The 12,849-nt window shown below is 38.1% G+C and overlaps 1 protein-coding gene across 3 annotated transcripts in view; it reads right to left on the reverse strand.

Moving 5' to 3' along the window:
- Window positions 1–1,725: 1,725 nt before the first annotated feature.
- LOC107555575 (zinc finger protein 704) overlaps window positions 1,726–12,849 on the reverse strand; it is a 58,763-nt gene continuing 47,639 nt past the window's right edge. Inside the window, exons 5-10 of one of the 3 annotated variants that reach the window (XM_016238420.1) lie at window positions 10,743–10,843; window positions 7,245–7,381; window positions 6,659–6,780; window positions 3,679–3,789; window positions 3,165–3,262; window positions 1,726–2,410 (exon numbers count right to left, since the gene is read on the reverse strand). In XM_016238420.1, coding sequence (XP_016093906.1) covers window positions 2,299–2,410; window positions 3,165–3,262; window positions 3,679–3,789; window positions 6,659–6,780; window positions 7,245–7,381; window positions 10,743–10,843 — 681 coding nt within the window. In that variant the 3' untranslated portion in view covers window positions 1,726–2,298. Of the gene's footprint in view, window positions 2,414–3,164; window positions 3,263–3,678; window positions 3,790–6,658; window positions 6,781–7,244; window positions 7,382–10,742; window positions 10,844–12,849 lie in introns of all 3 variants that reach the window. The other 2 variants (XM_016238419.1, XM_016238421.1) reach the window with 2 other exon arrangements.

A 12,849-nucleotide genomic window follows, 5' to 3' on the forward strand; every position in this document is an offset into this window, starting at 1 on the left:
ACATATCCTCATACAAATACATTCCTGAAAGCGGTCCGAGGGACTGGCCCCCTCCACGGAAAACAAAAACAAAATCTCTCAGGGCCCCTTTCCGCCTAGGATAGACATGACCTGATCATGTACCATGGGAACCCGGCAGCTATTTTATCGGTAGTATGCATTGCAAAATGCCAATACTGTCAAATGTCAGCAGTGATTATAAGCCCTCTAAGAGAGAGTTAGTTCCATCCTGATGATGCGGTTTCATAACAAAAAGATTTAAATGTGCAGTCTGGAATGTTCGTCTCGACTACAGACTTTTTTTTTTGCGCACAGACTCAGTCCCATCAACGGCCTCTACTCATTCTTGCTGCTTGTGGCTCAACACAAACACACAACTTATGTAAGTAGACTACCGAGTGGCCCATCTGCCATCTGGCAGACAAACTATTCAGTCTACGCAAAGACAATCAGATTGGGTCAGTCTGACATGGGATATGCACACCCACTCTAAACATCTGCACAGATCCAACACTAATACCAACCAAAGACAACTGTGTATCTGATTAACATCGCACTTTCGGATTTTCCTCACATCAGTGTGTGGGAAAAAACATGGCGCTGTCTTTTAAATCGGCTAAACTAGCATGTTAAACTCTGGACCTGGTGAAAGTTCAGAACAGGAAGCATCTTAATATGTTCCCTAGGATCTGTACAACGGTGTTGTTAAAGTAGCTTAGAATATGGATCAAAACAGTTACACATTTTGAGTAATATAATAGTATTATTAGTTATTGTTAATTACCTATACGGTATGTTTACACATAACCAGAGAAGACTACTTAGGCTAAAGACAGCTAACACTTTAGCGTCCTACTGAATCTGAACAATGAAAGCTTAGTACTGCGTTACTATGAGACGTGGACCAAGATAGCTTTCATGAGCAGCACTAGTCCTAAATACTGTATACCAGGTAGCTTATATAGGTATTGTAGGTACATTATACTGTTTAACCGGTGAACAAATTTGGCGATAAAGAAAGTAAATAGTGAAAAGATGACATGCTCATGTTGCAGCTTGATATGCACTGTGTCTGTTAAATTTCACATTGTACAACTAAACAAAGGGCTGTGCACAAGTAAACTAGCACCCCTAATGAACAAGAGTAATGCACCCAATACATAAGCACCATGGTGACAGGTGTGTGAAACATCATTAGAAACCAAATGCACCGTGATCTTAACTTCACTTAACAGCTTATCCGAGGCAAGAGCACATTTTTAAGTAACTTTTAGGTACCATTTAGAAATATATTCCCAAAACTCATTCCTAAAGGTCTCATTTGTAGGAAATGTGATGGAAGGAGTTTCCCCAAGTATATACTTAGTGTAAACAACTGTAGACATCAGCTTGCCCTCTTACGTAAAATGCCTGTGAGATCTCTCAGACCCTTTGGTCTAAAATAGCACCAGGAAGGGAATGGAGAGACAAGCAGCAGCCTCCGAGATGTTCCTCACATCAGCAGAGGGGCCAAAATATGCTGTTTTTAATTATTAAAACTAATTTTCATCTCTGGCATGAGATCACAAAAAGTTTCAATAAACATTGGAGTAGAATTGGAGTGCTAGAGCCCTTGGGTGCTGGTGTGTGGCTTCAGCATAGCTGTGCTTTCACAAACAGCTTGCCTCCAGTCATACGGAAAATGCAAGGCCCTGGAGACCTTTTACATGCAAGATCTGTTGAATCGCATTAATGAATTTCCATTCAGGAGAGCCGTCCAGTCAACATCCTAAAACAAACCCCTGTGGTGGTACATTCTTGAGAAGACAGGGTTTTCTGGCTGTCCAACCCTTAACCTTTAATAAAATGGGCAGGAGAAATGCAAAAAAGTGCCCATGGAAAAAGAAACACTTTCTCCAGTTGTGTTTTATAGCATTTACAAAGTCTGAAAGAGAGCTTTCTTCTCTTTTAAAAAGAGCAAGGGCAGAGGCTGGTCTTGCCCTGGCTGGTCCTTTAGGAACTGAAAAAAAAGCAGTATACTGAACACAAACAAAAAGATGGATCACAAGTCTTTTGTTTTATTTTTTGCAGTGTAAAGCAACTCTCCTCAGAGGGAAGAGATGGAAATCTGCAAAGATTGGGAGTGCATCCATTGGTTTTGGAGGGAATGCATAAGGGTTTGACCCTCGAAGTCCACGTGGGTTTAAGGTGAAGCAGGGTGGGGCTGTGGTCAGCAACAAAGAGAAGGGATGTATTTCATTATGCTATGCATGCAAAGGAAGCCCACCCTGTTTTTGTGTTTAAGCCGTCACAGCTGTTTCAGTCAACAAATCTCTGGCAGGCTTTCTTCCAGCGGCAGGCCGTGCACCACATGTCTCTGTTTTCCATGCCGTACACCTTACGACACTTCTTTCCCTCGCCTCGTGACTTCCTACTGCGCAGCACATGAAAAAAAACACAAAAACGGTTTTACAAAAAATGTTCAACATATAAAAGCAAACATTATTAAAAAAAAAAAAAGTACTTCCATAATAACAATTTGGTTGAATAATTAGTTGTTGCTGGATCTTACTGTGCCACATCTGGAGCTCAAGGCAAGTTCATTTGAAGCTTGTGATTTTCAAGTAAGACATGGATAATGTGATCTCAAAATCATGATAATAGGGGAATAATAGAGATTTTTTGAGGTCTCTGATATGACTGGAATTATTTCATGTGAGTGTACATTGTGTACACTATAATCTAAATGTAAAAATAGAGAAATGAGCATTCATAATTAAATATACAATATCAACCAATTGCGATAAGTTAAAAAAATTATATAATAGTGGATAACCAATATGGTACATTCCAGTATCCGAGTATGATCATACTGCCTATTAACACAACCACCACTGGGTTTACGGACTTTTCACATGCTTCTGGCATCATACCAAGTAAGCAGAGACCAGAACTTATTGATAATTGTACTTTACCACACTACATAAAAAAGGGTTTATGATGTGCAAATAGATTCTTACATCTGGATGCCCATAAAAATTTTAAGAATGTCCTTTAATTGAGCCACACCTCCAGCATTCGTCAAGTCTAACCATTTTACAGAGCCATTTTAAAGTACTATGTTCATTCCTTGAGGTGTAAAACTCTTAATTTCAGACTGAAAGGAAGTGTAGTTAAGACTGTACCTGAATGAGCCTGCGGCTCTGGGGGGAGACGAGAGCACTGCAATGGTTTGAGAGCGCTGCTCCCCAAAGCCCTGCGTCCGGCTGTGAGTGGGAGAGGCCTGCAGTCAGACAGAGAGAGAGTTAACATCCCTCACACAAGGCCAAAGACATCATTCATCCATTTCCTGTCATAAAAATCTCAAAGCACAATTTATAGAGACACTGAGCACTGTTTAGCCTGTTTTGTGAGCGTTTGTGCATTCGGTTATGTATCAGTGTTGAGATTTGTGTTTGTCAAGACTGACTCGCATCTCACAGTTGTGTTTGAACATTTGATTTACCTGACATCACTGTCATCAAATGAGAGGCCAAACTATGGTAGATCAGGAGGCAATTATGAGACACAATCAGGACTCTATTGTGTGTGTGTGTATAAAGGGACAGCCTAATGCAAGGCACACTGGAGTTCAGTGTGTGCATGTGTGTGATGGGCACAGGAGCGTGTGAGTGTGTGCGTGTTTGTGTGTGTACTCACAGAGGTGCCAGTAAAAGTGACAGGTGGGGACTGCCAGGAGATACTGAAACTGCTGCTGGAGGGGGTGAAGCCAGTGGAGCTGGTGGAGGGGATGGTGACAGGGGCTGTGGCCTGTGGAGTGACAGTCACACTGATATACTGTAGTCTCTATGGGCCCGCGATTATGATTGGGCTGCATGTATATAATAACCATTTTGACAGCATCTAATATTTAAAAAATGGGCTTTCCTTTATTATATCATATTATATTATATTCAGGGATTGAAATTAACACCCGCAAAATGCGGGTCAAAATCAGCTATGGCGGGTGACGTTGTCAAATCACTAGCCAATTTGGCGGGTTACTTTTCTTCACTCATTAAATTGTTGGTAAGTTAATGTAAGCCAAATCTGCTCAGATTTAGCGCAAATACTGAACTCGTGAGTCATCATGATTTATTAAATACAGCCTAATTACTTACTTGTACATTCCATTCACTACGCAACAAATAATAATTGGCGCACGAAGACTCAAAAAATGACTGAAAGACACTGTGATTTTCTTCCTGTCCAGCTGAACTCTCCTAATATCATGCAATTTGATCCCACCAACATCTTAAATTCAGTTAAATCAAATTTAAGGCCATAAAAGTCTTAAATGGTACAACAAAGCCTTAATTATTATTTCAAGAGGGCTTACATTTGGGGACAGAAAGACAAGAATTGCAATATAGTTTAATGTGAAGATTAAACTTCAAAAGGCTGTGATTTAATTGAATAAATATGAGCGCTGCACGTTTCAGAGTCAGGTGCTGCGCTGTTCTGTCATTACCGGGGAAACTGCTACATTCTGCCACTCCAAAAGCGCCTCCTGCTGGCAGAGGATGAATCTGCATTTTCAATAAGCCCTTCTGCTGTTTTTGTGCAGAACATTGCTGCAAACACTGTAAATGTGAACCGGCTGATCGACAAGAAGCTAATGCTAATGCATTTTAAAAATCTAAACAATTAAGAAATCAATATATATTTATATGTTATTAAATTCATATAATAATTGATTGGTAACAATTGTTTAAATTAATGTAATAGGCTAATTGATACTTTTGACTCGTACCATTCCTTAAAAATGGTTTAAAGGCCAAAATGTGTACTGAAAACTTTTTTTCTTGTGTGAAAACCTGTAACTGAACTGTATATATGGTAGGGCTGGGTAAAAAATATTGATATCTCGATTTTAATCGATTCTCATTTTTACGGAACGATATCGATTCTTAAATCCCAAGAATCGATTAGTCTAGCTTGTTTTCAGTTAATGGACGGAACACTGAAGGGCACTTCCCATCCAATATATCTCAATAAGCATAGTGCTTTGGTACTTTTATTATGAAACAAAGTCTCAGATTTCAAATTCTATCCATTGTATTGCAGTATTCAAACAATAAATGCCGTTTTGGGGCTGTTTAATGTGGAGTGACAGATCGCTGTAGCGCCTCAGTTCAACAGACGTGGCTAATCATCTCCAGCTAATCAACTAATCATCTCCTCCACATTAATACCAGTTACAGCACAAAATAAACATGACTACATATCCGAAGGTAAGTTAAAATAAAGGGTGCAACTTTTCAATCCGTATCCTGTCTCATGTAATCACTCAATCAGTGTTTCAGCCGCGCAAAGACGTCTATGTAATGTCTTGTAAACAATGTGTCACGTAACGTCACATTTACCTCAGAAAAAAAATATATGTAGTGACCATACACTCATTAGTAAACAGAAAAATAAACTGTAGAGAGGGGCATTTTGCTAAATATGCACCATATAACATATTCATTATAAATTTGACGACTTCAATGTTTAATTTATGTTTGAATAAATTCATCAAGTTTTTATGACAGCCAACATTTAAATGTTTATATTTAAAAAAAAAAAAAAAATTATTGAAGTGGAAGTATTATGTAATTGTAACTATTATTTACAAAACTTCATTAAGTGTAATTTTAGCAGTTGTATATTAGCCTACAAATCAGTCAATTTTAACCAACTGACTCTCATGAATATTTTACAGCATTAGTTGAGAGATTTGTTTTCCTCAAGAAAATTTGGCATGTACTGTACCTGATATTTATCCAAAAAAAATCGATATTGGGAATCGAATTGCAAACTTTGTGTCAAAACCCAGCCCTAATATATGGTATTACTTTTATTTTTACAGGTCTTAAAAGTCGTACACAACTGTTCAATTATTTATCAAGGATGCATTAAATTTATCAAATATAACAGTAAAGACATTCATAATGGTACAAAAGATTTCTATTTCAAATAATTGCTGTTCATCAAAGAATTAAGAAAAAAAATGTGTCATGGTTTCCACAGAAATTAAGCAACAACTGTTTTAAACATTACTAATAAGAAGAAATGTTTCTTGAGCAGCAAATCAGCACATTAGAATTATTTCTGAAGGGTCATGTGACACTGAAGACTGAAGTAATGATGCTGAAAATTCAGTTTGTCAGTTGCGTCACAGGAATAAATTGCATTTAAAAATATATTAAAATTGAAAACTTTTTTTAATTGGAATATTTCACAATTTGACTGTTTCTGCTGTATTTTTGATCAAATAAATGCAGCCTTGGTAAGCATAAGACACTTATTTCAAAAACATTAAAAAAATCCTACCAACCCCAAACTTTTGAATGGTAGTATATATGATCCCATTAAAAGGAACATGTGATTTCTCATAATTCTCCTCAAGTGTGACCTTTTCATGCTCTATATTGTGATCGAGGGGCATCTTTATTCACAGCTTCACCTGTCTTCATATTGAGAGGGCTATCTGATATTAAATGTTCTGCTTGCTTTCTGTAATTGCATACAAATACTAGGTCATATCCATACTGTATTTGTCTAGTGGTTGTGTTCTGAGAGCATCAGAGTGACTCTCTCTCGAGTGATGTAATGTTATGTAAATGTGCGTAGCTCATCGTGATTGGATGGGCTGTACCTGGTAGGCGTGATCTGTGTGCACTAGGTAGAGTGCGCTGGGAGCAGAACGGCTAAGAGGGGTGGTGGTACTGTTCTCGCTCTTTGCTCCGTTAGTGCCATCTGGCTGTCTCTGGTCCAAACCTGTTAAAAAATCCTACCAACCCCAAACTTTTGAATGGTAGTATATATGATCCCATTAAAAGGAACATGTGATTTCTCATAATTCTCCTCAAGTGTGACCTTTTCATGCTCTATATTGTGATCGAAGGGCATCTTTATTCACAGCTTCACCTGTCTTCATATTGAGAGGGCTATCTGATATTAAATGTTCTGCTTGCTTTCTGTAATTGCATACAAATACTAGGTCATATCCATACTGTATTTGTCTAGTGGTTGTGTTCTGAGAGCATCAGAGTGACTCTCTCTCGAGTGATGTAATGTTATGTAAATGTGCGTAGCTCATCGTGATTGGATGGGCTGTACCTGGTAGGCGTGATCTGTGTGCACTAGGTAGAGTGCGCTGGGAGCAGAACGGCTAAGAGGGGTGGTGGTACTGTTCTCGCTCTTTGCTCCGTTAGTGCCATCTGGCTGTCTCTGGTCCAAACCTGGCGGGGGGGACAGCACAGACGGGGACACAGGAGACAGACTGCTCAAACCGTCCGCCACCGAGTCTGTGTTCAGCTTAATCTCAGTGTAGTAGAAATCCTCCTCTCCATCACTGCACTCTGAGTCACAGTTCCTCCTGAAAAGAGACAAACCATTGAAACATTTTAATATTGACACTGTGATTTGCTTTCATTTAATGTGCACCACTAACATAACTTATTTAAAGTTCTGCACTATAATAATACAGCACTATACTTTACATACTGTAAAGTCATAAAGGCAAATCACAGTATTTCAACACAAAATTGAGAAAAATGACTTAAAATTCATTTTGACTGATTTCATATTGATTTTAATGATCCCTGCCTGCCTGTCACAGGACATATCATAGTCCTCAATTTTGACACTACCATAGTAAAATTTTGTACAATATTATACTTCACATACCATACTAAACAACATTTATGGTAACTTAATGGTCCTACAGTATAGCATAATATGGCATGGTATTTTATTGCGCAGTGTTGTACAGTGTAATATAGTATGTTACATTACATAGTGTAGTGGAGTATAGAATGGTAAAGTTGAATGGTTGAGTGTTGAATGGTACAGTGTAATATAGTCTATGACAGTAAAATATACAGTAAAAACAGTAATATTGTTTTCCATTTAAATATATTGTAAAATGTAACATTTCTTTGATGGCAAAGCTGAATTTTCAGCATCATTACACCAATTTTCAGTGTCACATGATCCTTCAGAAATCATTCTATGATGCTGATTTGCTGATCAAGAAACATTTATTATTATTATCAATGTTTAAAACAGCTGTGGTGTTTAAAGGGGTGGTTCATTGCGATTTCATTTTTTTAACGTTAGTTAGTGTGTAATGTTGCTGTTTGAGCATAAACAATATCTGCAAAGTTACGAAGCTGAAAGTTCAATGCAAACGGAGATATAGTCTTTTAAAATTCTGGCAGTTTAATGCCTACAAAAATGGCTGGTAGGGACTACAACAAGTTACTTCCCAGGTTCGTGACGTCACAAGCCCAGATAAACCCTGCCCTCGGGAAAAGGCAGCAAAGGGGGCGAGGCCATGCTGCGCTGCTTTAGAGAAGAGGAAGAGAAAACTAGAGCTGCACGTAAAAATCTATTCATTATGAATCGTGATACTGTCTTCTAAAGATTCTAATGGATTCACAAGATTCAAAATCAATGTTCTAAAGCAGCGGTACTTAATACTGTTCCTCGTGTCCCCCTGCTCTGCATCTCTCTCTCTCATTCTCAATACAACCGGAGCACATGCCGCTGAGGTGAAGGGCGGGATGTTTAGACGCGCACTAGAGGCGGTTTAGCCAATCACAACACATTGGGCTAGCTAACCAATCAGAGCTCATCGCCTATTTCTGAGGGAGGGGCTTCATAAAAGAAGGAAAAGATCAGCCCGTTTCTCAGAGAAGGGACAGAGCGGTATAGAATAAAGGTAAATTATGTGAAAAATAATGCGTTTTTAAAAAAACTAAGCATTAACACGTTAGACTGCACCCCATAAACACAATCAAGCCTAGAAAAAAAACACTGAACCACCCCTTCAATATTTTTAAACCGTGATACATTTCTAAGTATTCTTTGATGAATTGAAAGTTCAAAAGAAGAGCATTTGTTTGAAATGGAAATCTTTTGTAACATTAAATGTCTTTACATTCACTTTTATTGAACAAAAGTATTAACTGACCTCAAACTTATTAATGACAGTGTAGTATTCTATTACAGTATAGTATAGTATATTAGTGTAGTGTGGTATAGTGTAGCAGTAGGGTATGATGAAGCATAAGGTATGGTGTTGTACCAATACTTGATATGTTGAATGTTTCAACAGTTACATAATGCATAACTGTTTGTTTCTCATGTCCTTCTGCTGAACCATATTTCTGAAAGATGAAATCTTCTTAGAAATCCTCCCGTATCTTCCAGCAGTACTGACACTTGTGCGGTTTAATTAGACTTCAACCGAAAAAACCATAAACCTTCCTTCACAATCATCTGGCCTTTGCAGTCATTACTTTGTGGCCAGCAGTAATAGTGTAAGCGTGGTGATAATCCTGCTGGAATTAGTCTCATGTTCTGACATTGAATCAGGAGCAGGCTGCAGTCTCTTATATCTCACTATAGGCTATCCAGAGTTCACTGTGATGGATGTCAGCCAAGAGATGGTGGAACACCATAAAAATGTGAATGGGTTTCTGTCTGATGTGAAACATACTTTGGAAAAGTTTTTTTTAGTAATAAATGTAAATCTTAAAGAAGTCTTTCTTTGTATGTACATGCTGATGTACTGGGTTTATTTTGTAGTGCAAGCAGGACTATAAAATTATCAGTGCGGATACAAAGGAAATGCACTGAACATTATAAAAATATGCCAGAATTTAACAATTTTCCCACACTTTATGGATTTAATTGTACATATACAGTGGGGCAAAAAAGTATTTAGTCAGCCACCAATTGTGCAATATTGTGAAATATTATTACAATTTAAAATGTATTAACTCTTTTCTATTATAATACATATAATACATTAAAATGCAATTTATTCCTGTGATGCAAATCTGAATTTTCAGCATCATTGCTACAGTCTTCAGTGTCACATAATCCTTCAGAAATCATTCTAATATGCTGATTTGGTGCTCAAGAAATATTTTATATTATTGAAAACAGTTGTGCTGCTTCATATTTTTGTGGAAACCACAATACTTTTTTTCAGAATTCTTTGATGAATAGAAAAGCATTTATTTAATATAATAAAACTTTTTTTTTTGTTAATTATTAATGTCTCTGATATTTTTGATCAATGTAATGCGTCTTTGCTGAAAAAAAATACTGACCCCAAACATTTGAACAGTAGTGTAACAAACACCGCTCTCCTTAACAGTTTGTATTTGCCTTAACCAACTCCTCGTTAGTATAGTGGACAGTATCTCTGCCTGTCACGCGGAAGACCCCCGACGGGAAGCCCTAGTGTCAGTCGTGGCCTAATGGTTAGAGATTCAGACTTGTAAACCGAGGGTTGCGGGTTTGAGTCTCAGGTCCAGCAGGAATTGTCGGTGGGGGGAGTGAATGACCAGCGCTCTCTTCCACCCTCAATACCACGACTGAGTTGAGACTCTTGAGCAAGGCACCGAAACCCCAACTGCTCCCCGGGCGCTGCAGCAATATGGCTGCCCACTGCTCCGGGTGTGTGTTCATTGTATTTGTGCACTTCGATGGGTTAAATGCAGAGCACAAATTCCACACTTCATTTTCCCTAATGCACAAGGCAAATAAGGCACAATCTATAATAAGCCTAACTGACATAAAAAGGAGGCGTATTTCTACTGAAAATAATGACTATGACTTTATTTAAATATGGCGCAGTGCATTAGATTACATTAATGCCTGGTTAAAATGTATTGTGGGTGGTTAGTGAATAACATTTTTTAATGATACCACAGGTGCCTTACCCCAGATGGACGGTGCGAATATGCCTCTGGATCCCGGCGGCTGTGCTCAAGACCTTCCCACAGTTCTTCCACAGACACTTGAACATCACTTTCATGGAGTTCTGTCAGGGACACAGGTGCACAGTGAGTACACTAATCCACATCAATCGGCCAACCTCTTGTACCCAGCATTCAGACGCTCACAAAGGACTGACATGGAGGGATGCAAGGGGTGCGAGCGGAGCCCAGAGCCTCAGCAGGAAACCCACCTTTAGACGTCTCTCTTGCTTTATTCTGAGGCTGGTAATTGGTCAGCATTGAGAATGACACTATAGCACAGTCTTTCAAAGCTCATGTCATCTTTCACACGATGTGTCTGCACTAATTACACAATTGTTATTTGAAAGCTGCTGCTCCCGTGTCAAAACTGCACTCGGGTTGAAAGCACAAGTGAGCATAAGTGAAGATGAAAGTCTTAATACTTCGATCTCTCAACATATGCTATTATGCCAGTGGCATGCGGTAGTTTGTTTACCATTGTCATGACGCTAATTTAATTTTCACTAGATAGCCATTGTGTTGGTCTGGCAAACAAAGCAGCTCCTTCCCGCTTAATCAGTTCGTCATGTCCCTGGATGACAACAGCACCGCAATTCCCAGTGCTATAAACCAGCTACTAATTAATAACACAGTTCAAACTGGCTGGTGTCCTCGTGTTGAAGTCAACTCTCTAGAAGGCAGCTGAAGGTCAAAGCAGAAAGCTTTGCCATTTTTCTTCTTTTAGGAATGGCACTTTAGAAGACGCTGCCAGGAAAGACACTGAGATATGACTGATTGATGGGTTGGGATGCAGCTAATGATTCCACAGCAATTCCTAGAAATTATTCTAAAAGGAATGGCACTTCCTTTGTACTTTTTGTACAGGATGTAAGTACTATGGTACATGAATATGGTAAATAGTCAGTATACAATGAACTACCAGAGTTTTTAATGGTAATACCATGGCTTTGTAGTTAATACCACAGAAGCATCAGGGTATTTCTGTGTGAATATCATACTACCAAAGTACCATTTCACCATCTAATAATATTATAATCATGATTACACCATGGTACTGTCACAGTATGTTTTGTAAGGGCTGTAAATTTGATTACATGTTCATATTTTCAGAAGAAAAACCGAGATATGCAACTAAAGTATTAGTAATAATATGCTGACAAGTTGCTTAATTATTTCTGTATAATATGTCCATGAAATGCATACTGTACATAATAGTAGTGATAATGAAAACAGGGCACTGACAAACACTGGCACTGCTGTTGTCCTGGAATCCTAAGCTGGAGAGACAATAACAGAGATTAAGGAGGTCTATTCATTCCCACAAATGAGGGAAGACTGACAGAATCTGAGATGCACCTGACATGAGCCTGACAAACTGGAAGATAAAGTAGATTGGTGCCTGTGAGAAGCCTAGTGCACTGGTAACTTATCTTCGTAAAGACAAGTAAATTGCCTCTCTACACAGCATCATCATGTCTGGTAATGGCACCTCCAAATGAGCCACATCCTAGAGAGGACAGTATGTTATTAAAAGTGAAGAAATATGTGCCCACAACTTCTCAGATAATCTAATATAAGAGGCTAATATAAGACCACATATAAATAACTTTTGCACATCTTCCTCTAAATTCAGGAAATAGTCATGTCACATTCAGGAATAAAATACAAATTACTAGGGCTGCCAATCAATTAAAATAATCTAATCATGTTTCAGCTCTCAAACTGCATATTTCTTCTACTGCATTGAAATACACAGATAAAATGCACAGTTCTTCGATTAGGGTTGGAAGGTTGCTGTATCATATCTGTAAAAATAAATAGCAATTGAAATGCATAGTTTGGGTCCCGAAGATTCTGTATATAATTTATATTAGAAATAAATTGGAATTAATCAAATCACTTGAATCACATACATTAACTTTAGCACACTTAAAAAAATACATGCATACACAGCTGCCATACATTTCATAAGCCGAGTTTAAAAACCCAATTTCAGATTGGCCTGATTTGAATCAGCCAATAATTTTAAAATGAATATACTGAATATATCGAAAAATGTCCTTATTCT

This window comes from Sinocyclocheilus grahami, unplaced genomic scaffold (genome assembly GCF_001515645.1).
Source record: "Sinocyclocheilus grahami isolate Dianchi unplaced genomic scaffold, SAMN03320097.WGS_v1.1 scaffold538.1, whole genome shotgun sequence".
NCBI lineage: Eukaryota > Metazoa > Chordata > Actinopteri > Cypriniformes > Cyprinidae > Sinocyclocheilus > Sinocyclocheilus grahami.